Below are 27,036 nucleotides of genomic sequence, written 5' to 3' on the forward strand. Positions count from 1 at the left end.
AGTTTATTAGAATCCAAAGTGCTGACCTAGGTCTATGAAAGGTTCTTGGTTCTATTCCAGGGCAAACTCCCCACATACTTAAATGCCAACCTTCATTTGGGTCAAGATGCTTCAGCCACTCTTGTTTTCATTCACTTTTTGAAATATAACATGTTGTTTCCTGCCTCATTCCTTCTATTTGAAATTTTATTTCATTGCCTTTAGTCTCTCCATCAACAAAGGCCCTCTCAATCTTCATGACTAAGCAAAATCTCAAGCAGGTATTCCCTGTCAACAACTGATCTCATATGTCTTATTGCTTAGTTGATAATGAACATTTGGGATGCTTCATAGAGATTTCACACTTAACCTGACTTACCCAGATCTGATAATTTCATCTCCAGTGTGTTTTTCTCATTCTCCAGTCAGCATCACCATCATGCAGTGCCTCCCTCCTTTCCTTCTTTCCCATTCAGCCATTCTGAATTCTGAGCCACACTATCCTTGTAGAAGCTCTTCTCCCTGTTGAAATGCTCTTCTGATATTTTTGCACAGCTAACTTCTTCTCATGATTTAAGTCTCAACACAAATCTCTCCTTGCCCACATAAATCTCTATCACATCATCTTATTTCAAAACACAGGCGACTACTCCTATAAAAGTATCTTGTTCTTAAACTTGTTTTACTTACTTATATGATTTGCAAAGGCATGTTCTCCCATCTAATTTCTCTTTTCAACTATGTTTAAACACAAAACTACATTCTATTTGGCTGTTACTTTTTCCTCACCTGTTTTAGTTATTGGTAAAATATTTTCACAAATTAAGGAAGACTAATGAAATAAGAGCTAATTATCTTTTTTCCTATGTATACACAATAACAGGAATCTCAAGATATGCTATTTTTGAAAATTAACTATTTAAAATAAGCATTACTGTGGCTTAATTTTTAAACTAGTCAGAAAAAGGAGCCCTTGTAAAAATGAGAATTATCTGAGTGAAAGAATTAGTATGAATTAGTATGAATAAACAAAGCACTTAAATACATGAGCTCCTTGAGGGCATAAACTGGCATTTTCATTGACTGACATCTTTGTTTCTTTGTCTAACATGTTTGTGAGTTCGAGAGGAGTCTCATCAAATGGTTGCTGAGTTGAATAAAATACATATTTTGAAATTATTTTAATGTTTATAATCTGAAATTATGTTTGGGCAAATGAAAGAAATTTTGTTTACTTAGAATTTTAAAAAATCCAATAAATTTATGAATGTCAATAGAAGATTCTCACTTTTTCTATCTCACTTGCAAACAAACAATGATCAAGAATGAGATGTGATTCTTGTATTATGGATTGGGAGTTTTGTATTTTATTAAAAGGAAAATTTTTGTAATGTGACATTTGGGACCTCTAGGCTGTTTTCCAGTATTGTGAAACATCAGTTCTTCATATTTATTATTTCTGATTAAATATTAAACTAGTATTCAAGAACCAACTTCTCTATATTAATACTAAATAAATTTAGGGGAATTTCCTCCAAAATGTATTTAAATAACAGTTTTGAAATAAACACTGTACTCACCATATGACTGCTTATACTTAGTGAAAAATGACTGTAAAATTCTCAGCATCCAAGCTTTTTTCTTTCTGGCATTTTTGGAAGGTGAGAGAACACTTGTTCATTCTCCCATTCTCCTTTTTTTTAAAAAAAAAAAAGAAGAAAAAGAAAAAAGCACATCTCTTCCCTAAGTATGAATTTTCCAATTAAGGCTCACCCAATTCAGTAGTTATTGAAGAGAGTCAACACCTGATGAGATGATTAAAAAACACTGATGGCACACTTGTAACATAGGGCTATTTTGCTTTACCCTTTGTGTATTATAACCATAAGAAAATGCTTCACTGAAATAACTACAGGTAATTATAGAACAAATGGCTTAATTTCAGTGGTCTTAACTTCACATTTTAAAAATTAGACAACTGACTTGACTTTGCCTATATATATAAACATGTGTGTATATGTGTATATATGTGTGTGTATGCATATGTGCATGCCAATGAAGCAATTTTTATGGAAAACTGGTCTGGGGGAATTGTAATAGGTTTTGTTTAGGTATACAAGCTTTTAGAACAGAAGTTACATACTGGTAGCTTATGGACTGAAATAGTCATAGAACCTGGCTTTATTTGTTCCATATTGTTCTTTACTATTGTTGTTATTACTTAACTTTTAGAAATTAGATTTCACATGGAAATTCAGATTTTCAGATTCTCCTGAAAAATTAGGAGGCACTGTAAGAAATTCTGTGCAGTTCAAACACTAGTGATAATACAATTTTAAACTGCAAATGACAACAATTTAAAGGCTCCCATCCCCTGGCTCTGATGTTTCTTTTCCGTATCAAATGGTGTAAGCCTTAAGCACTGAAATGCTTATCCAGAATGTTCCCTGGCTAATGGGGTATTGCATGCCATCTTATTCCACCTGTAATTTCTCTCCAATTTCTCTGTTATATCAATTTTTCCTTCATAAAGTTGTTCATATTTGGGCCTATTTTCCTCCACTCCTTGTTATGATTTTTATCCAGATCATTTTTTTTCTCACTTCAGCACCACTGGATGTGTCTCTGCCTTAGCTATCATACCACTCCGGCCCACCTTTCCTCTGCCTGCCCCATGTCACTCTGCAAACTAGTTATAAATATGAATACCCTAATCATGCTTTAATATATTAGTCTCTGCCCTCAGTCCTATAATGACAATCCAGAACCTGTGTCCAACTACTTAACCTATAGTGGGATCTCAGTCTGTTTGTCCCTTTTACTCTGTGTTAATCCATATACAAATAACTAACCACTATGCCCATGTTCATAGCACCAAAGCAGTTATCTTTCTGTCTCTGATGACATTACTCCCAGCATTTTCTCCTCCTCTTTACCTGTGCAAACAGATGGTGATCACCTTCAAAATTGGCTTTTCTAGACCACTTTGGTCCACAATTGCATGGTATAACTCATCAGTTGCCTGGTACATATTCAAAGTTATACTTTGTTTCCCTGATTGGTTTTAAATATTATTTCTCCAAGTATGATCCCTGGACAACTTACTTCTTACCTCAGAATTACTCATCCTGTTCTTAAGAATTTATTCCTGGGATCCACCTATATCATTTTGAGTTCCTTAAGTTGAGACCTAAGAATGTGATAGATCTAATCAGGCTAGAATTTAAAGGCATCATGAAAAACCGTGATACAGGATTGCCTTATGGTTTATAAAATAAGATTCAATTAAGTTTCTAATGAGTGCATTTCAGATCTTCAGGTGTCTCTCAAACACTATATACCCTAATCATTGATAATAGCTCTGGGTGTGGCTTTACACAGCTCTTTGAACCATTGCTGAGGCAATCAAGCCCGTGATCCATTGGACGGAATGTGGACAGTAATTAAAGCCTCATCTTTCAGGCAAAAGCAAGACAATAAAGTAGTAAATTTCTAGAGTGCAGAACTGTGTTGCTTTTATTTTTTTAAATTGTATTCTGCCCCCTTGTACATTATCTCCAGTAACACCATGGTTAATAAATATTTAATTGCATTGGGTAAATTGGCTGAATATTTGAAGAACATCAGTACTCAGGTTGGCAATGATGGTGATAACTCATTGGTCATATGTTCACTGTGGGGTCAGGCACTGTGTTCAGTGTTTTATATGGATTACCCAGCCAGTGGTTTTGCTTCAACCCTAATAACTAAAGCATTGCTATAATACCCTACATTTTAACAATATGGATTATTTAGCTAGAGTTCCAGAAGGAGGAAAGACACATTGTGATAAGAATAGCAGTTACTTTTGTCATTCAAGAAAAAAGATTTTGAAGAAATTTAAACCATTGATTTCATTTTAGATTGGAGGCAAGATGGCAGAGGAGTGAATGAAAGCCACACTAACCTCCTCCCAGGACTAAGATGGAATTACAACTAAATTGTGGAAAAATCACCCAGAACAAACAACTGAACAATAGTGAGAGAGAAGACATAACCTCGGACAGACAAGAAGAATCAGCTTCAGTTGTGGTGGCAACTCCAGAGAGCTGTCTGGGTGCCCATAGGCAGCAGCACTGGATGGGTAATTAAGCAGCTGGTTGGATTCCCCTGAGAAGAATGGGATCTAAATACTAAGCTGAGATCCCCTGCCTAGAACACTGGAGCCACAAAAAGTACACAGAAAACAACTGGTGATAAAAAGCAGCAGGGAGGCTCTCCACCAGAGATGGCCGGCTGAATATACAAAGAGCCATTTAAATGGCCAATGAACAAATTTTAATTTGTTGGCATTTACCTAGGGCTCCAGCAAAGGTGGGGTCAGAGTGGGCTAGAGACACCTGAGGAGAGGATGGGAACTTTGGGGAGAGAGCTGAGAGAATAGCCACAGGAATCCTGGTACTGAGTCATCACCCCTACAACAGCAGCCATCCTGATCAGGCAGGCCACTCTCCTTCAAGCAGCAGCAGCCTGTTGGTAAACAACAGCCCTGCTCCCAGGAGAGACTCTGCTCTTCCCTATGGGGCTTAAGTGTCACTGCTGAGGGCAGAGTGAGTAGATTAACAACTGAAGGAAGCAACTATAGATAGCAGATCTCCAGCACTCAGAGCAGGCTGCCTAAGGTCAGATGGGGTCAACATCTGACATCGCCAGAGGAGGATCCAGAAAGAAAAAACAGTGGTAAATTCTAGAGACTACCTAGACAAAATCCATGGTAGTCTTCTCTATGATTACTAATGCTTTCTATCCTCCATATCTTTCTAACATTCATTTCTCACCCAGCAAGTCTGTGTATATTAAGTCACTAGAATTTACACTATAGTTCATTTCTCTCCTTTCTTTTAATAGTCTTAATCTCTTTGCACCCTTATTATACTGCTTCATTTGCTGTTGGTAGTAGGATTGCAGGGGAGGGGGATATTTTTGTGGATGTTGGTTTCTTCCCTGGGCTTTGTAGTTTTGTACTGGCAGCACCTGTACAACAGCACACAAGATGTGGTAGGCAGAGTGATAGTCAACCAGCTGGAGAGAAAGATTCACCAAAGAATGACCATACAACAATCAAAACACAGTTACACCTAGAGAGACAACATAAATGTCATAAAGGCTATCCCAAGAGCATCAAGTCCAGGAGATCAAGGAGACCACACCATTGAATCTCAAGGGCTTCTAACATAGAAGTTCACATCACAAACTCAGGAAGTCAAAACAGATCAAGTTAAGCAGCAGAGACAAACAAGAAGAGTCTCACAAACAATGGAAAGACAGAGAAACAAACCCCATATAAAAGGAAAGGAGGAAGCTTCAGAAAGAATGCTAAATGAAAGAGAGGCAAGTCAACTATCAGTTATTGAGTTAAAAAAATGGTTATAAGGAAGCCCAATGAGCTCACAGAAAATTACCATGTAGGGAAGCTACATGGAGCTTACTGCAAATTACACCACCATGAAAAAGAACATAGAAACTATCAAAAAGATCCAAGAGGAAATGAAGAATATAATTTTTGAATTGAAGAACAAATGAGAAGGAATGAAAATCAGGCTACATGAAGCAGAATATCAAATCAGCGAGCCAGAGGACAAGGTAGAAAAAAACTCCCAGAAAGAGCAAGAAATGAATAGATTCAGAAGAACAAAGAGGTGTTAAGGGAACTGCAGGACGACATAAAATGTAATAATATCCATATAATAGGGATACCAGACGAAGAAGAAGGAGAACAAGGTTTGGAAAATCTGTTTGAAAAACTAATGATGGAAAACTTTCCTAATTTGATGAGAGAAAAAAGTCACACAAAACTAGGAAGCACACCGAGTCCTAATCAAGAGGAACCCAAAGAAGCCAACTCCAAGATGTATCATAATTAAAATGGCAAAATTCCAAGACAAAGATAGAATCTAAAAGGCAGCAAGGGAGAAGCAGGAAGTGACATACAAGGGAGCTCTAATAAGACTAGCAGCTGACTTGTCAATAAAAATGCTATAAGCCAGAAGGGAATGGCCAGAAATATTACAAGTAATGAAAAGCAAAGGCCCACATCTGAGACTACTTTATCCAGCAAGCTCTCAATTGAAATGGAAGGCAAAGTAAGGACTTTAACAAACAAAAGAAAGCTCAAAGAATACACCTCCACCAAACTGCACTGTAAGAGATAATATAGGGACTGCTTTAAGAAAAGAAAAAAAGAGGGAGAGAATGAGAAACACAGGTACAAAGGGAGTAAAATGGCAATGAATAACTACCTATTAATAATAACCATAAATATAAATAGATTAAATGCTCAATCAAAGGACATAGAGTAGCTGAATGGAAAAGAAAATATGACCTGCTCTGGCTGGTGCGGTTCAGTGGATTAAGTGCTGGCCAGCAAACCTAAGGGTCCCTGGTCTGATTTCCAGTCAGGGCATGAGCCTGGGTTGTGGGTCACGTCCCCTGATAAAGGGTTCACAAGAGGGAATAACACAATGATGCTTCTTTCCTTCCCTTTCTCCCTCCCTTCCTCCTTGTCTAAAACAAACAAACAAACAAACAAACAAATGAATAAATAAACCTGACCCACACATATGCTGCCTACAAGAGACATACCTCAGAACAAAAGACCTACACATACTGAAAATGAAGGTTTGGAAAAATATTTCAAGCAAATGGACAATAAAAAAAAAGCCAGGGTAGCACTACTCATATCAGACAAAAGAAATTGAAAAATAAGGGCCATAAAAAGAGACCCAGAAAGGCACTTTATAATACTCAAGGGAATAATCCATCAAGAAGACATAAACATTGTAAACACATAGGCATACAATATAGGAGCACCCAAATATATAAGAAAAATATTGGAGGACTTCAAGAGAAAAATATAGACAGCAAGACACATAGTAGAGGATTTTAACACCCTACTGTCAAAAATGGATAGACCTTCCCAATAAAACATCAACAAGGATATTGCAGCCTTCAACAATGTCATAGATCAAATTGACTTAACTAATATATGTATAACCTTTCATCCCAAAGAAGCAAAGTACACATTCTTTCAAATGAGCAGAGAACATTTTCAAAGATAGACAACATGACAGTACACAAAACTAGCCTTAACAAATCAAGAAAATTGAAAACATATCAAGCATTTTCTCAGACCATAAGGGCTGAAACTAGAAACCAACCTTAAGGAAAAAAACTAAAAAACACTCAAAGTCAAGGAGATTGAATAGCATGCTATTAAACAATGAATGGGTTAAGAATAAGATCAAGGAAGAAATCAAAAACAAATTTCTGGAAATAAATGAAAATGAACTCACAACAGTATAAAACTTATGGGACACAGCAAAGGCAGTCCTGGAAGGGAAATGCAGAGTGATACAGGCCTACCTTAAAAAGATAGAAACATTTCTAATGAACCACCTAATCCTACATCTACAAGAACTCGAGGAACAACAACAAAGATAGCCCAGAGCAAGTAGAAGGAAGGAAATAACCAAGATCAGAGTAGAATGATATGGCATAGAGACTAAGAGAATAATTCTGAGGATGAATAAATCCAGGAGCTGGTTCATTCAAAAGATAGAATCAACTAGCCTTCAAGCAGACTCATTGAGAAAAAAAAGAGAGAGGACCCAAATAACAAAATCAGAAATGAAAGAGGAGAGATTACAACAGATACCACAGAAATATAAAGGATTATAAGAATTTACTATGAAGAACTACATGCCAAGAAATTTGAAAACTTAGGGGAAATAGACAAATTTCTAGAAAAGTATAATCATCCAAAACTGAATGAAGAAGCAGAAAGCCTGAACAGACTGATAACAGCTGATGAAACTGAAGCAGTCATAAAGAAACTCTGGGCACACAAAAGCCCTGGACTGGATGGTTTAACAGGAGAATTTTTAAAAATGTTTAAGGAAGAGCTAACCCCTGTCTTTCACAAAGTACCCCCAAAAAACCAAGAAAAGGGACAACTCCTAAGCTCTTTTTATGAAGCAAGCATCATCCTGATCCTCAAACCAGATAAAGACACAATAAAGAAAAGCTACAGGCCAATATCACTGATGAACATGGACTCTGAAATCCTGAACAAAATATTGGCCAACAGCATCCAGCAATATGTTAAAGAGATCATTCACCATGATCAAGTGCAATTCATCCCTGGGATACAAGGATGGCACAATATTTGCAAATCAATAAACATAATACATCACATGAACAAAAGAAAAGACAAAAATCCTTGATCAAATCAATAGATGCAGAAAAAGCATTTGATAAGGTATAGCACCCATTTATGATAAAACACTCAGCAAAGTGGGAGTAGAGAGAGCACACCTAAATATAAGAAAGCCTGTATATGAGAGACTTATAGCCAACATCATATTCAATAGGCAAAACCTTAAAGCTTTCCCACTAAGATCAGAAACAACACAAGAATGATTTCTATTCAACATAGTATGGAAGCCATGGACACAAGAATTAGATAAGAAAATGAAACAAAAGGCATCCAAATTGGAAAGAAGGAAACAAAATTGTCATCATTTGCAGATGACATGATAGTGTACATAGAAAATCCTGTAGACTCCACCAAAAAACTACTCAACCTAATAAGTGAATTTGGAAAAATGACAGGACACAAACTCAATATTCAGAAATTGAAGGCATTTTTATATACCAACAATGGAATATTAGAAACAGAAATCAGGAAATAAAATTCTATTGGCTATAGCAACAAGAAAAATAAAGTTCCTAGGAATAAACCTAATCAAGGGGGTAAAATATCTGTATTCAGAAAATTACACAACGCTGAAAAGAGAAATGAAGGAAGACTCAAATGGAAGCCTATAGCATGTTCATAGATCGGAAGAAATGACATCATCAAAATGTATATACTACCCAAAGCAATTTATAGATTCAACACAACCCCTATTAAAATACCAATAACGTATTTCACAGATATAGAACAGACATTTCAAAAATATATATGAAACCATAAACAAACATTTTGAGAAAGAACAATGTAGGAGGGATTTCAATGCCTGATATCAGACTGTATTACAAAGCCACAGTAATCAAAACTGTCTGGTGTTGGCATAAGAACAGATAAATAGGTCAATGTAACAGAACAGAGAGCCCAGAAATAAACCGAAGTCTCTATGGTCAATTAATATTCAACAAAGTGGGCAGGAACATAAGGTGAAGTAAAAATAGCTTCTTCAACAAATGATGTTGGGACATCTAGGCAGCTACATGCAAAAAAATGAAACTTGACCACCAAGTTACATCATACACAAAAGTAAACTCAAGATGGATAAAAGACTTAAGTATAAGTTACAACTCCATCAAAGTCCTGGAGAACATAGACAGGAAAATCTCAGATAGTCCACACGGCAATATTTTCACCAATGTATCTCCTAGAGCAAGGGATATAAAGGTAAGAATATATGAATGGGACTTCACCAAAATATAAAGCTTTTCTGTAGGCTAGAGAAAATATCAGCAAAATGAAAAGGGAAACAACCGTATGGGAAAATATATTTGCCAATGATATCACAGATAAGGGTTTGATCTCCAAAATATGTAAAGAACTCACATGACTCCACTCCAGGAAGACAAACAATCCAATTTAAAAATGGGCAAAGGACCTGAACATAATCCATAATCCAGCCATGACCCTGGTCTCTTCCCAGGTTAACTAGCATTTCCACCTATAACATTCTCACAACAAATATATCTTTGTTTCTATACACTGCCATCAAACTCTTAGCCAGTGACCCTCTGCATCTGTTCATTTCCCCTGATGAAGTGTCACTCTGTAAACATTTCCCATCCTGGCAGGGGAAATGTTTCATTCTGTTTTCTACAAACTTTGGGTATAGGTTGTGATATGTTAATTGCAACAAAGATTATAATTAATTTACAGCTATGCTCAAACTTTGAAATCCATTCCCCAAACCATAGGTAAGAAATAGAATCCTGTTTACACTGGAACCACAATGAGATACCAGTTCACACTGGTCAGAATGGATACCATAAAGAAATCAAGAAACAACAAGTGCTGGTGAGGTTGTGGAGAAAAGGGAACTCTAGTGCACTGTTGGTGGGAATTCAGGCTGGTGCAACCATTGTAGACCACAGTATGGAATTTCCTCAGAAAACTAAAAATGGAACTGCCTTTTGACCCAGCCATTCTATTGCTTGGTGTATATCCTAAGAATTCTGAAATACAAATTCAAAAGTTCTATGCACCCCAACATTCACAGCAGCACCATTTACTATAGCAAAGTGCTGGAAGCAACCTAAGTGTCCATTAGTAAATGGGTAGATCAATATACTGTGGTACATTTGCACAATGGAATACTAGGCAACTGAAAGAAAGAAGGAGTTCCTATCCTTTGTGTCAGCTTCGATGTATCTGGAGAGCATTATACTAAGTGAAAATAGCCAGGCGGTGAATGGCAAATACCATATGATCTCACCTGTAAGTGGTACCTAATCAACAAAACAAGCATGCAAAATATAACCAGACACATTGAAATTAAGAACTAACTGACAGTAACCAGAGGGGAGGTGGGAGGTGATAATGGAGGGTAAAGGAGGATGAGTTCTCAAGGAGGAAGTAAGAAGGACAAATGGATGAAGCCAAAGGGGTTTAGGATCGAGGGTGGAAAGTGGGGATGGCTGGGGTGGGTGACAATGGTGGCGTGAAAATGGAGACCACTGTACTTGAAGAACAATAAAAAAAGAAAAAATAATTTCATTTTAATAAGAAGAGTTGATAAATTTAGAATACTGATTAATAACCATTGAAGAAGTTACTGTAACCATGTTTTTTAAAGGAAAGAATAGAATTTGGAACTGGAAGAACTGGTTTCAAGATTAAATTTGTCACTTAACAGTTCTGCAAATTTGGGCAAGATCCAAACTGTACCTGAACCCCAATCCTTTAATCTATGAAATGGACAATTCTACTGCACATCAAGTTGTTGTAGGGACCAAATAATATGAAATAATATGAAATTGATATGAAATCATATAAAAATATAGAGTGCTGTTAGTATTAATAACTGTTCAAAATGTGAACAAGGATCTAAAAAATGTAGCTTTATTATTTTGAATCATGTTTTAAAGAGAGGCAGAAAACACAAAAATAATGAAATTTCATCTCCATAATCACAAAAAGCTGACATTATCATCCCCAGCCAAAAACTATAGGGCTCAGAGAGGTTAAGTAACATGCCATAGTCACAACACAGCTTGTAAACAGATGAGCTGAACTTTATAAACTATACCTGCCTAACTTCACATGGTCTACTCTTTCTGATGCACCAGTTTGCCTTAAAAAAAATAAAATAAACTGACACATATACTTTTCTTAACATTAAAAAGGAGATTTAGAGGTTTATGTTGAAAACTAGCTTATTCTGATAATTCCCCATTAAGATGTGGGCATCTGGAATCTGGCTCATTTTCCTTTTATGAAATATTGTAAACATAATTTGAGTGTAGCTTAAACAGTGTCTAGATGGGATAAAGCATGTTACTTGGAAAATCAGATTTTATAGATTACAAAAATTTAATGCCTAAGCTGTACTTAGTGGACACAAATTTTTGAAAAAGCAAATACTTCAGTAAACAATTGACTGGTCTATCAATTTCACCATTGTTTCTATATAAGAATGGAGTAATTATAGCAAAAATAAATAATATAAACTTCACTATAACTAGTAGTGAGGAACACATTTGTCTTCATGGAGTTCAGTTCACAAGAAATACAGAGGGAAATTTTTGACCCAAGTATAATTTTTACTTCCAGTGTTTTTTAAATTACTCTATTTAAAGAAGTTAGAGAATTCTCTTTCCCTGCGGCTTTCTGAAAAAAAAAAAATGATTCTGAGAACACTTTAGGTCTATATAAAATTTTATCCTGAATATAATTTCAGGATAACTCCTGAAATTCCAACCATTAATTTTGATTACTGAAGAATGGGATAGAGGGAATATTGTAATAAAGTTGGGGACAGGGCAGGATTAAGAAGGAAAGTGGATGTGAAGGTGGAGGTACTGATTTAAACACTTAAAAAACTTCTGAGCACAGATCATGCCCTGACAAGTACCGTAAACATCTTTTCTTTGAAATATTGTATAAGGTTGTGGTTAAATTCATGTGCCATGGAGTCATGCACTCCCAGATCAAATTGCAGCTCTGTCAAACCTCCCAATCTTATAATTTTAGTCTATTTACTTAAACCATTTGTGACTCTGCTTTCTCATCTGAAAATTATAAATAATTAGTACTGCATAGGGTTGTTAATGATGATTCAGCATAATCATCAATGCACAACGCCAATGTGGTTGATGCTATTATTATTTTGGTGTTATAGAACTTACTTGACATATATATTAAAGTTTCCCATAAACTTATAAAACAATTTTGAGAAATGGAAACTACTTAAGACCTGTTTCTTTACCATTGAATAAATTTATGAAGTAGTATAAAAGACACACCTATTTTGATAAAATATCAACTCTGTTTAAGAAACATTAAGATGTTTATAAAATTAAAAGATGATAAAACCAAACCTTCTAGTAAATAATCATGAGCCTATATATATTTTCAAAAGTGCACAAATTTGTACTCATCATAGGAGGACATATTGATTTGTGTGTGTATTTCAAGCAACCATCTCACGCACGCTCTGCCTGTGGCTGACAGCATCCTCCCCTGGGGTGGTGGCTTCTCTAATTGCAGTGAATGGTGATTCTATTTGTAGACATTACTTCCTACAGCATGCCTTCCTTTCTGTGATTATTATTTAAAAAATACTTGTCCTTAAATTATTTAGTCTCCTTGACTAAAGAGAGAATTCTACAGCACAACAAGAACCACACAGATAATGTATATCTGAGTTGAAAATGTATATTCTCTCACCAGCAAAATGATCTGTATTTACTGCAACATAGGGAAGGCAAAAAGCATTTTAATACTGCACATTCTCAAACTACGTTAGCCCAAGAGAACAAAAAGAAAAAAATCAAAAGTACTAATGTAATTTTAATTGCCAGGGCATTTTTCCACTTCCCACAATATCTCTTGCTTATAAACAAAATCACTATTTTCACAATGATAGAAAGTTGAAAGCAAGAGGACTTACCTTCTTTCAACCAAGAAATGTTATTTTTATCATTTTCAAAATGTTCAGCTGCTCTTACTTTTATCTTTTCCAGCTCAGTTTCTGACATCTAAGTGGAAACAAAATTTGTGATATAAAAAATTCATTAAGAATCCAAACTTATGACATTTAGAGATTACTGCCATATTATAGGAAAATGTTTTCTCTATAGTTCTGCAGTTCACTGTCTAATGTTATCTTACATTTTATCCATTTGCAGTATTTTAAAATATTAACATTGAAAGCTAGACTTTATACAATATTTCATTTCCCAGCAGTAAAGATTACTATAAGATTTTATAATTTATGAATATGAAAGAATAACAGATCAACAACTAGCCACAGATTTGTAAAAAAACATTAGTTGCTGTTTTAATTTTTTCAAATAGTCTATAGAAAAGCATGTTGCAAACTGATATACAAAGATATAAATAATAATAAAACATGAAAGGACATTTTCAGCAGTTTATTGTGTTGAATGAGAACCTTATGATCTGCGACAGGCCTGGTTGAGCTCCCTGAAGTTGAGGAGATCTATTATGCACCTTTACTCACTGCACTTGACTTTCATTGCCTCTCTAATGAGCTAGGGTGCTGCACTTGAACCAGCAGCTCATTGTACTTACCTGTGTGTTACAATAGGAGAAGGCCCAGACGGGACTGGTGAGCAGTGTGCGATGTGCTGGGCAGCCTTCCTGGTAGCCTCTCAATGTCCAGCATTCCTCTCCCTGCCAGAAATAAGCAAAGAAGCAAATGCACTCCTGCCTGGGTAGTGCTACATCTGTAATGCTGCCAAAAGCATCCAACTTGTGGCTGAGAGGTTTTTTGCTTTTTTTTTAAGGTAATATAAAGCCTGTGGTTCAAAACAATGAAAACCTTCTCTAGGCTAGCACTTACTTAAAACAACACTCCATAAAATTGGGTAAAAATAAGGAAACTTTTTCAAATTGACAGAGTTTCTTCAGTCCTCTTCCTTCTACACCTGCCACTCATCACTTAAGGTTAGTATTAAAGGATGATGAAAAATATATTGAAATTTATACCTAGACTACTTGGGTTAAAAGAAAGAGAAGGGAAACCTCTAAAGCTATGTTCTCTAGAAGTTCATCCTGTAGCTAACATTTTGAAAAATGAGTTTTTCTAATATTTTAAAGGAAATAAGAAACAGATAAAGTTCTTTTAAGAGTCTGCAGATGTTCCAAAAAGGATTTAAAATAATATTTCAAAGGGGATTTGTCGTTAGATTCTCAAAGCTAATGTTGTTTTCAACAGAAATTAATAAGCAAAAGCATAACCCAATGGATTTGTATAATAATAATAAATAGTCCAACATCTCTAGGTGTTGTCATATTTTTCATCATAGAATATAATCTTATATTTCGGCCCAAAGTAGTTTGCCTTCTCTGATGTATTCATCTGGACAACTGCCTATTCTCTGATTACCTTGCATCCATTTCACCTTGTTTTCCAACATCATTTTTTGTACTCTGCTCCCAGTTTCATTGTGTTTAAAAACTATCTTGAGCCCTGGCTGGCATAGCTCAGTGGATTGAGCACAGGCTGCGAACCAGGCATCACAGGTTCGATTCCCAGTCAGGGCACATGCCTGGGTTGCAGGCTGTGGCCGCCAGCAGCCACATGTTGATGTTCCCCCTCTCTCCCTCTCTCCCTCTCCCTCTCTCCCTCTCTCCCTCTCTCCCTCTCTCCCTCCCTCCCTCCCTCCCTCCCTCCCTCCCTCTCTCTCTCTCTCTCTCTCTCTCTCTCTCTCTCTCTCTCTCTCTCTCTCTCTCTCCCTTTCCTCTCTTGATAAACCAATTTTCATACAAGATAACTTTCAGTTTCTCCTATTACCAATAAGGTAAATTTAAGATTCCTTAGACAGCTAGGAAGATATTGAATGATTCGATTCTATAACATGATTTTTAAACTGTGGCCAAAAGTCTTAAGATTTCTTTGAAGTGCCTAAACTTTTACTCCATCCTAATTGTAATGCTGCTCTTCCTTGAACTTACCTGCTTCTATTACTAACATTCCAGGAATGTTTTCTCAAAATTTCGTCTCTACCTCCACTGTGAAGCCTTATGTATTGCTCTCATTTGGAAATGATTGTTACCTTCTCTGATTCCACTTGGAACTCCTGGTGTAAACCTCTCCGTTTGGGTCTTATAAAAACCCTTCCTATATTCCTGACAAGATTCTAAACCACTCCCTCAGGGGTCAGCCTCTATATCCACATGCATTTTATGCATTTTTCTCAGTGTATGACATGATCACGAACAGATCAATTAATGGTTAGATAAACAAAATCAGGGTATCAAAAAGCTATGGTGTTGTTCTTTGTCTTAAAGTGCAGTTGGCAGGGGTCTGTCAGGCAGATTATTTCACCAGTGCTGACCATATAATTTCAGATTAACTGATTTATATTCCATTCCTGGGAGAGGTTAAACTGTAATTAACATTGGTTTTATGTCTTAGTTTGGTGATAGAGCTTAGCACAAGTGGCTCCACTTTGGGTCTATTATCTCTTTTTTAAAAGAGTGTGTGAAATTACCTAAATTTTCTATATGGAATTTTCTTTCACTTTGAAGAGCACCATTTTTTTTAAAATTTAGACAACTTATTTTAATTCTATTCCTGTTTTTGTATTTGCAATCATTCTTTAAGAGAGATGTACATGTTAATAAGCATCATTCAACTTTTTCACCTGCTTCATCAATAAAGATGATAAGAACAGGCACCAAGTACTTTTTCCTGAATCAACTGTATATCATTAGTGCCTTTATTGGACATTGCATTAAGTGTACTCTATGAGTGCCAGCCTTTAATCCATTTATTCAACCACCTAGAGATGTACTTTGGCCACAAAATTTTCCATCTGGGTGATGGATTCTGATTTAGATTAGGATTTTAGTCTTTTGAGCTGGCCTAGGACTTGGGATGAATGAGATAAACCATAGCTGATGAGAGGAAGTAAAGGGAAACTAAGTCTGATGAACCCCAGGCAGAATAGATTAGGACAATCAATGGTCCAAAATGAAGCTCATATTTCATAGGGCCAGCCTCAGAAGTCAGGGTAGTTTGATTAGAACACAAAGAGAATAAACACATTTTTTAAAAGAATTCCTTATCTAAATTATGTTTATTGTATATATTTAAATAATGAGCTAAATAATGAAGGCCCAGGGATGTGGTCTCAAGACTCAAGTTTTCTTCATAAATTGTTTTTGTCTTCTAAGTGAAGATAGTTTGAATATACTCTTATTTGATAACCCCATTCCTTTATTTTGACTCATACATCAATATATCTAGTTCCTAATCAAAATGTGATCCAGAGATAAAACCTCTAAAGTCAAATTATTCAAGGGAAGACAATTTTTGCCAAGACAAGCGCTTGGGAGATCATTATATGTTTCATGTTCTCATTTTTGTTAAAATGAAATCAACTGGTTGAAGCTAGAGGTTTTTAAAGAAACAAATAATTATGTGTTATAATATTAGTCTTTTATTATCTTCAAAATCACCACATTGTCACTTTCCATTAATTATAAAGTAATGTAATTACATGCATAATGTAAGATGATATTAATCACTGTGTAAAGAAGTCACCACTCAGATTATTAGATTTGAGGACTATAATTTGTACAATCGAGCTTTCTGAAGGATTAGTGAATTGGATTCAAATGGAAATGGTATAGGAAATGGAATACCACTCCTATGAAAGTATATATTTTGATGCAAAATGATATCACTGTATTATATAGTATAGTTAATTAATTACTCTAATTAATTTTTCTAATGACCAATATATGCCATACATATTTTATATTTAAAAGTTGTTTTGGGGATTTTGTGGTTTTGGTAAAAAAATATACATAGAGTAAGTAAACACTGGCCTAAAGTATTAAAGGCAAAATTAAATAAAAGAAAAAGAAAATTTTGTATTTGCAGCACATGTTCCCAGGGGAAGGTTACAGCTAATCCCACAAGGCATACAGTATGTTATTACAGTATAACTTTTGTAAAGTTATTACATTTTGGATGAATTATACAATATTTATACCTAGTTAAATTGACCTAACCCCAACAAAATATAAATCAAACCTGAAAGGATCCAAAGTATATATCAAACATTTAACTGTTTGTTAGAAAAAATTAACACCCTTTAAAAATTGCAACATAGTTCACCTCTCTACAATACATAATCCAAAATGTCCAGTACACAATAAAAAAAATTAAGTATTTGAAGAATCAATAAAATGTAACCCAACCAAGAAAACAAGCAGTCAATAGGAAATCCAGATGTTGGAGATGTTAGATAATGACTTTAAACTAGCTACAATGAATATGATCAAGAAACTAAAGGAAAAGATGGTGATATTGAATAATAAATGATGGGTGGATATTATCTGCAAAGAAGTAGGAACTATTAGAAACAACCAAATGTAATGTAACACAAAAATCTGGAACTGAAAGTATATCTGAAATGAAAAATAATCAGAGCCTCTGTAACTTGTGTGAAAATATTAAGTGGATTAACATGTGCAATTGGAATGCTAAAGGGAGAGAAGAGATAGAAGGGGGTCAGAAAAATATTTGAAGAAATAATGGACCCAAATGGCTAGAATTTAGTGAAAAATATCAATTGCAGATTTATAATCCCTCAAAACCTAAGTGGAAAAAAACACAAAGAAAACTACATCTACACATGTTATAGTTAAGTCGCTAAAATACCAAAGGGGAAAAATTAAAGTGACTAGAGATAGATGAAAATGAATACAATAAATAGAGGGGGGAAATGATAGGAATGATGACAAAATTAAAAAGGAAGGAAAGAAGGAACAAAGCAATCAAGGAAAGAAAATGGCAATCATGAATTCTATATTCAGTATACCAGTAAATATCCTTTACAAATGAGAGTAAAATAAAGACAGTTTTAGGTAAACAAAAGCTGGAAGGGTTTGTAACCAGCAAACCCAAACTTCATGAGATGATAAAGGAATTTCTTTTGGGTGGAAAAGAATGAAATCAAATGAAACTTCAGGTCTACCAGAAGGAATTGAAGAGAACCCAAAATAGCAACTATGGGGGTAAACATTTAAAAAATTCTTATTTTTTCTCCCCATTACTTTAAAATACAACTGATGTTTAAAAACACACACATATACCCACACTGCCTATAGATTTTAGCATTTGTAGATGTACAATATTTAAGAACAATAGTCCAAAGAAGAGAATATATAAATAGAATTATGCAGTTGTAAAGTTATTACTTTTTGCATGAAGTATAACACTATTTATACCTAGTTAAGAATGCATACTATAATCCTGAGGAACAAAAAATCTTTGTAATGAGCATACTAACAAGTGTCATTCACCTGTTTATTCTTATATCTTTATTCAAAGCCAGCCAACATCTAAGTCAGTAAAAGCAGCTTTATAAGGTGTAAAAATAATTTAGTCAAGGTCAACAGATTTTTCTTAATGATCTGGCATGAAAATATTATAAAACTTAATTTATTTTATATTCTTCAGTATTATTTCTTAAAACTAAACTTTGATGAGTTCTAACATCTAATAAATTCTTTAATTTGTATGCTGTAGCTCATGCTAAAGAATCTGATTATTATGCCCAACGCATATTCTTTCAGAGTTCTCAGTTATATGCCCAAGGTGTTCAGTGAGAAATCTCCATTCTGATTGGACCAGTGTGTCTTCTAGAGCTATATGAACCATGGTACCTACATTCAGTGCTCACAGAAGTTACTTGCTATGAGATATTTCAAGTTATTCTATGTATATATGATTGAGTCCAGCCTTTATTCCAGAATACTTGTGGTGAACTCTGTCTTTTCCTACTTTGTGTAGCAACCTTCTTCTCCAGAATCCTGCACTGAAAGTTCTAGCAACTTTCTGACAGCCCAAACACCAGTCCCTGTCTCTTTTGCTCAAGTCTACTACTCTACTTGTGTTCCACCTACTTGCACTATGGTAGAAAAAGTATTGGCTTTGGTACTCTACTTCTATGTCAATACTTGAAGCAAATGTGTAGCTCATCATTTGCATTTACCTACTCTCAAGAATAACAGTACCGTCCTGATTATTGCACAATTCTTAAAAATAACTTCCTCATTGATTTTGCTATATTTTACAACTATATATGAAGAAATGGAAGTCCAGTACAACTTCTTCCTTTGTGATCAAAAGTAGAAAGAATTTTAAAAATTCCTTTACCCCTATCCCTTCAATCAATCAGGCATCAGAGATAGCATTCTTCCAAAATCCCCTGGTGCACAACAGATGAACCTCAAACTAAGGGTAGCTCATTTTTGAAATTCAAATTTCACTTTATTTTAAGTTCATAGGAGAATTATACTTTTGGTACTTTTTAATGATAAGTACCAAAGAATTAAGCTTACATTTAAATTATAAATTGTATATTAGTTAAGAATATAAAATTGTTTAAAAGTAGTGTTCAAACTAATTACCCCATGAAATTAAATTTTGACAAGTGAGTAGGAAGAGAACTTAAAAGGGATATGTGGACAATGACTTAGATGCTGGATATTCATTAAAAAAGGAACTTGGTGCATTATTGTTTTAAATAATCCTGGAAAGATTGGGAGAATAGGTCACCAGACAATCTGGGGAATACTAGAAAAGAATAAATATTTTCCCAGGTTCCTACGAGTACCTTAGTGATTTCCAAGATTTAGAGACAATCTCTGCATCCTACATGATATCTAAGTGTCAGTAGCAGATGGAAAAACTACATGGAAAGACTTCAATATTTGCATAGTACAATGTAATATGACTTGAGGACAGCTAATGAGAATCCCAAATTTCTCTAATTTTGAGAGAAGTACAGAGGGCCAGCAAACAAGAACAGGCTCTTGGTCACAAAAAGAGATTCTATTAGTGGATGCTGCATAGACAATACATACTAGAGGCAATGGAGTGGTTATTGATTTAGGGAGAAGAAATAGTGGAGATAGAGATGATCCACAAATGCTAACAGGAAATGTTCTCCCTAAGTGAAGGCCAGCAATGTCAGAGGATTATAACATACTAGATTTTCTCCCCAAGTGGAAAACAAGGAAGAATTGCATATAACCTGAAAATCTCCCTTTGAAGCTGGAGAAGATTGAGTTAACTTTAATTTGTAAGTTTCTTTTCCACCATCAGCAGAAGAGTGTACTCAAATGCTAAGTCAATGATTAGTTATAGAAAAATAAAAACACTATATGTTTTGATTATCTGAACACATAACCATGCTCTATACTTTCATTCTTTTGACTCTCTATAACTTGAGTTCAATGTAGTCAACAGGACTTTAGGATACAAAGAGAAATTCCAACATTTGATCAACCATTCACAAATAATGTCCTTGTATCCTTTAAAGAACTATAAAACAAATAAAATTGTAAGCTGTTTTAGTCAATGTTAACTGAGATAAAACAGTTCTTTTAAAAGCCATAGAGGCTAATTGGAAACTAATATCAGTATATTCATAAATTATAAAATTAATAAAGTTAAAATCACACAGGCCCCATGTAGTTAATGCCTTGATGTTTTAGGTGTACACAGTTATTAATGTTGTGTCATTCTAAGGGGGAAATGGGTTTTCTGAAGAAGAGATGAGAAAATCTTAGTGGGTAGAGGTTACAAAATAATGGTTGAATATGAGAAAGGAATACAGTGAAGAAAATAAAAGGAAATTCATGCTCTCACAAATTAGGTTTAAAATGTCATTTTCTTGACCATTTTAATAAGTACATAGCACCAGACTATTTTTCTTGAATTGTAAACCTCTTCTAGTTGCACAGTACATAGGAAGAAGAAAAACTGTCCTTTCTTTCACATATCGTATTTGAAGTTAAGAAAAAAGTAAGAGTACTCCAAGATTTTTTGTTATTGAGAAAGCTGGAATAAAGCAAAATCATTATGAATGTGTTTGTTACATACTAATAAGTGGCAGGATTGAGATCTCCAAACAAGCTGTGACACAATAGTCTGATACATCACCATGTATTTTGCAGTCATCATCAAGGTGGGAATGATCCTGTGGTTGCTCAGTTCCTACTCTCAGGCTGGCTCACACAGGTATGTGGGTTGTACACGGCATAACTCCAGGATGGGTGAGGAGGCTTTGTAAGCTACATCTTCCAGAGTTTCTTTCCTTGTATATTTCCAGTTAGCATATGCCACAAAAGATTATATATATATGAAGATTTATATATATATATAAAATTATATAATTTGTGTGTGTGAGATTAGAAAGACATAGGTTTAGTAGCAGCCATATTGTTTTATACATTAGAAGTGTTGAAGTTCCTGCACTTTGTTCCTCATCTGCTGGCTCACTTTCTCAGTGTGGACTGCAGCTGGCATGCACTTTCCATCTTTCCTGAATCTTCCTTCAGCTTCTCTATCTCTGGCTCTGGCTGTGTGTTTCATTCCATGATGAAGGGCACCAGCTTCTTTTGCAGGACAACCACATCAGGGTTAGAGGTAGTGAGAACCCACAGGGTCAAATTCAAACTCATGGGTTTTAGGTTAAGCTTGTGGGTTTCAGCCTATCCTTGCCATCTTCCACTTTGTATGCATTCTTGCATTCCTGAAGACCTGTTCTGGCAATTTGAAGCTCCAGCCTCTGAAGCAAAAGCAACAGTTTTACAGACACTCACCAGCTTCAAAAATTATGTATGCTAAATTCTTGTAACAAATCCCTTACTGTAAAAACCTTCTAGTTGTTCTGCTTCTATGATTGAACTCTAATTCACACAGTGGATTATTCAGGTTGCACCATATAAATGTTACCACCCCCTAGAGTCTTACAGTGCATTGCCTGAGGGCCAAATCAGCAACTATGAAAGTTTTTATTCCCATAGGTTAAGTGGTATAAAATCAAGAAATCAACAGAAGGCTGAGACTCAGAAGGGCAGCAATGGAAGAATTAGTTCAGATCACCATGAGCAAGCATATGTCATTAGAGACCAAGACTAAGATCATTCACAGTCTCATATTTCCAATTATTATCTATGTATGAATACTAAAGCTGTACAGGAAAGAAAAAAAATCGATTCATTTGAAATATGGTTTTGGAGAGCTCCACTAATATCCCAGACCACCAGAAAAACAAACAAGTGGGTCCTAGATCAAAGTAAGCCCAAAACATTGCTGGAGGCAAAAATGACAAAACTGAGGCTATCCACAAAAATGACAAAACTCAGGCATATCATGAGAAGGCAGGGTTGTCTGGAAAAGAAAAAATGCTGGGACAAATAGAAGGCAACAGGAAGAGAGGAAGATCTTCAGTATGAGATGAATTGACTCCATAAAAGAAGCCACAGGCATGAGCTTACGGGAGCTGAGCAGGGTTGTTGAGGACAAAATGTTGTGGAAAACATTCATTCATAGGGTTAGCAGCAGTAGGAACCAGCTCAACAGTTCATAACATGTAAGTGGCATGAAGACTAGAATCATCTGTTTCTTGTATATTGCTCTAGTAATCTTTGGGAACATTGTCTCCATGGTCAAATATATTTAGGAAATACTGAACTCATTCCCCACGCCAGCACTGAGATCCTGCCAGATTTACACAGTAAAGTCTCTGCAAAATTATGCACTAAAGTAATTTGTCCCACCATCTCCAAACTTATTTGACCACTCAATCATTTTTTTAGGTAATGTCTGTTTACATAGTCCTGGAACCAGTGATTTACAAAGCACACTTTGAGAAATACTGTAATATAGTCTTATAAGCTCAGTCATTTAACATTTGACTCTCATAATTTCTAAGTGCTATTCAAATACGAAGTTAATGTAACTTAAAAACCCATTTAGACAATCAAAGTTAAATGCAACCAGGGGATGTGATAATAAGAATGCAATGAAGAAAAATGCTTCCTATACAGAGTAATTCATCCTAGCACTTTTCAGAGCATCTTGAACTCTAAAAAGAGCCTGGTGACAGAAAATGCACCATGGCTAGTGAAGCACAGTGTACTGCATCATGACAATGAGATAAAAAAGGAAATGTTATTTCTCCTCTCTCCATTTCTCTTCACCTTAGTTATAAGTTAGAAGGTAAGTATGTGAATAGCAAAAAGGGAACATGATCAGGAAAAAAGCATTAGATATTGGATGGCAAGAACCAGATCAGCCTTTAATGCAATGGAGGAAAATCAGGCTTAGAGCATAACATGTACACACATTTCATTTGCATCTTAACTCAAATATTTGCATGTAGATGAGATATTTAAGTGGCACACTAGCTGCTACAGGGCTAACCCAGACAAAATCATCATCATCATCATCATCATCATCACATCATCATCATCATCAAGGTTTATTTTTTAAAAAAGTTTATCCTCAGCTGAGGTTATGTTTTTATTGATTTTAGAAAGAGGAAGGGAGAGAGAGAAAGGAGAGTTGCCTCCTGTGCATGGTACATGTTCTGATGGGGGAATTGAACTCACAACCTTAGGTATATGCCTTGACTGGGGATCCAACCCACAACTTTTTGGTGCCTTGGACAATGCTCCAACAAGCTGAGCTACTCAGCCAGGGTTAAACAAGTTTAATTTATGAGGCACAGTTTTCTCTTGTTAAAGCAAGCAGTGGTTCTCAAAAGGAGGCTTTGGGTTGCCATAATGACTGGGAAACATCAATGGCATATTGAGGACAGGAGCCTAGGATATTAAACATACTGTTAAATAAGGAGAACCCTGCATGATGAAAAAATAACCTGCCCAAAATAAGTTGCCTCTTTGCTGAGATACACTAAGTGTACTTCATCTTGTTCCATATATTTCCTTTTCAAATCCAGTCTTCTCACCAAGCAGGCTGTGTGTACCTCAACTAATTGTGGATCTGATTAACTGATAAAAGTTATTGCAGAAAGATTAGATAAGGTCAACTTTCAAGTGTTCATTTACATTTCAATAGAGGAAATAATCAACTCCAAAGAGTCTCTAACTAATTGATGTTCTGAGAGAGAAAACTATGAAAATATTTTATTGGAATAACAATGTAGTCCTGTTATATGAAGAGAAAGTTTGAGACATGTCCTTTTTCAATTAGCTCATTTCAAATTCTCCTATCTCCTTATCTATCCCTCTTTAAAATACCACTTTTCCAAGGTGGTTAATGTTACACATGCACAACATCAGACTTTAACCTTTGTATATACATGTTTAAAAAACAAAGACCAGCACTTGAAGAAAACTGGTAGCTACATCAGTTTGTAAACCAAGTTTCTATAAAAGTAAAAGAGGTCTTGTTGGAGCTATTAATTTTAACCCTCTATAAAAATAGATGATCAGACAAAATGTCAGCCTCCTATTTTTCTTGCCTCTACATGACCAAAACAAAACTATTTAATTTTCTTTTCTAGCTTATGGTATAATAATGCCCTTCTGAATTATTATTTCAAATCTTGGCATACACACTCCAAAGGTAAAAGAATTGGAGTAATTAATGAGTTGTAGCACTTGCTACTTTATATATATGTACAGGGTGGGGGGCAAAAGTAGGTTTATAGTTGTGAGTACATGAAATACAGAATTTATTCTTATACTATTAGTTATTATAATATTTTCCAGATGAACAACTCTTTGTTGTACCCTGTATATGGAAACATTGCACTCAGAAATGTACCATTATCTCCATCCTAAAGACAGGAACTTATAGAGCCGAGAAAGCTTAAACATCTAATGCATTTAATAGTGGAAGTCAGAATTGACCCCAGGTCAGCTTAGCACCTAGGCTCATACTTTATTGCTATACCTTGCAGTATACAGGTCTTTTTAGTTTGCTTATGAGCTGTCCTGCATGAGTATGCATGTTCTAGATAACTTTGACTATAACCAGGTGTTTAACAGTCTACTTTAGAAGAAATATATATAATCCCTACCATCAGGGAGGTTTCACTTTAGTTGAAAAGATGTCATACATACAATGGCTAATGCACATGGAAAGATAGCCAACAAAATATGGCATTATATTAAGCAGTACCAGCTGAGATACACATTCAATGAGTCTGCATGATTTTAGCAGAGAAGAGCTATGAATTGAGGTAGTCAAGAAAGAAACCAAGGTTGGTTTTCAGACTTGAAGTGTGACTAATAGTGGTTGAAATTTATTCACTAAAAGAAAAAGTGTGGCAACATTGGTTATGTATAAATACCTGGCCTAGGCACTGGAAATTCAATGGTAAAGGGCATAGACAGAGACCATCTTTATCTTGTGACCCATTCTCCCCAGTCCCTATCATTTTACATGCCTACTGAATCATCCTGTCAAAATGCAATTTCTGATTCAGAAGTTCTGGAATAGGGCCTGAGACTCTGAATTTCTAATAAAGTCCAAGTCATGACCATGCTGCTACTCCACAGACTATATACTGTAAGTAACAAAAATCTAGAGGGTGTGGATAAATGAATGATGAACTGAATGGTGAGCATATAACTTTAGCAAAAGTAATTGAAGTCATGCAGCCATCTATGCTAGCCTTCAGCATAGCAGAAACATACCAGGCTACTACTGCTACCTTGCCATAGCCTACATGGGTTTAAAATATTAGATAATATTTACTTACTTTTCTCTAGATCTAAATAGACATCTTTCCTTCATTGAACTGTTTTTCCTCACATATTTACAATGCAGTTGATTGTCATCACTTTTTTTTGTATATCACCTTTTCACACTTGCTTTCCTAGTACCATTCTCCAAATCCAGGAAAACTGAATTGACTACAGTCACACTCTGGTCTTCTTAAGATCAGCACAACTGCAGAGCATTTCTGAATTCTATGAACTTCTAATCTCATTTCTAAGGTACTCTCTCTCTTTCTCCTCCCTCTCTCCCTCTCTAATTCTTTCTGTTCCATCTGTCTGTCTCTGTCTTCCTTCTATCCTTCCTTCCTTCTATTTTTCTTGTTTTTCTTTCTGTCATTCTTTTCATTTTTCTTATTTACCCTCACAGTGTAATATTTGCAGATTAGTGGGGATTCTTAATATAGACCCAAAATGTTGAGTTTGATGTCCAGCTCTGCCACTTTTTAGTTACCTCACTTTAAGTATGTTATCCAACCACTCTGCTGCACTTTCCTCATTTATTAAATAGAGATTAACAATAGTATTTATCTCATAGTGTCATTCTAGGAATAAATAGTTACTAACTGTTAAGGACCTAGGACAATTGTTAGAACATAATAAATACTATTTACATGTTGGTGGCTATTATTGTTATGCAATCTTATCTTCCTCCATGAAGGACAACAAACTTTCTTTTTGACTTGGCAGTACAGAAGTCCATGACACTTAGGCATGAAGTACAGTGCACTGATTGTCTCATGTTCTGAGCAGACCCTGAAAGAGCTAAAGAGTTATGATAACCAGAGACATTGAAATAAAGAACAAACTGACAGTAACCAGAGAAGGCGGGGCACAGGAATAATGGCGGGGAAAGGGGAAAGGTCATCAAGGAATAGGCATAAAGGACACATAGACAAAACCAAAGGGTAGGATTGAGGGTGGGGGGTGGGCCTGGGTGAAGTTGGGCATAGTGGTAGGGGGAAATGGAGACAACTGTACTTGAACAACAGCAAACAATTTTTTTCATAAAAAAAACAAATTATCCCACACTTTATTCTTTCATACCACCTTCTTCCCCATCAAATTTTGGACAAGTTTGCCCTGTCTCATATATATTGCCTTTCATTTACTCTCATTATTCAATTATCCCATAAGTGTATATTTCATGATTATTCCATGATAGCAAGATAGTCATGGATGAAAGTTGTTTTACTATTTTTAGACATCATTGTACATTGTTTGATTATGATGATTAAAACTACTAGTATTAA

The 27,036-nt window shown here is 35.3% G+C and overlaps 1 protein-coding gene across 2 annotated transcripts in view; it reads right to left on the reverse strand.

Annotated features, from left to right (window-relative positions):
• MDFIC2 (MyoD family inhibitor domain containing 2) overlaps positions 1-13,239 on the reverse strand; it is a 173,209-nt gene extending 159,970 nt beyond the window's left edge. For both annotated transcript variants that reach the window (XM_045832015.1, XM_045832014.1), the window contains exon 1: positions 13,152-13,239. In XM_045832015.1, coding sequence (XP_045687971.1) covers positions 13,152-13,239 — 88 coding nt within the window. The remainder of the gene's footprint in view (positions 1-13,151) is intronic.
• Between the last annotated feature and the right edge of the window lie 13,797 nt (positions 13,240-27,036).

Source organism: Phyllostomus hastatus, unplaced genomic scaffold (assembly GCF_019186645.2).
Source record: "Phyllostomus hastatus isolate PE091 unplaced genomic scaffold, TTU_PhHast_1.1 phas_contig_16, whole genome shotgun sequence".
Lineage (NCBI taxonomy): Eukaryota > Metazoa > Chordata > Mammalia > Chiroptera > Phyllostomidae > Phyllostomus > Phyllostomus hastatus.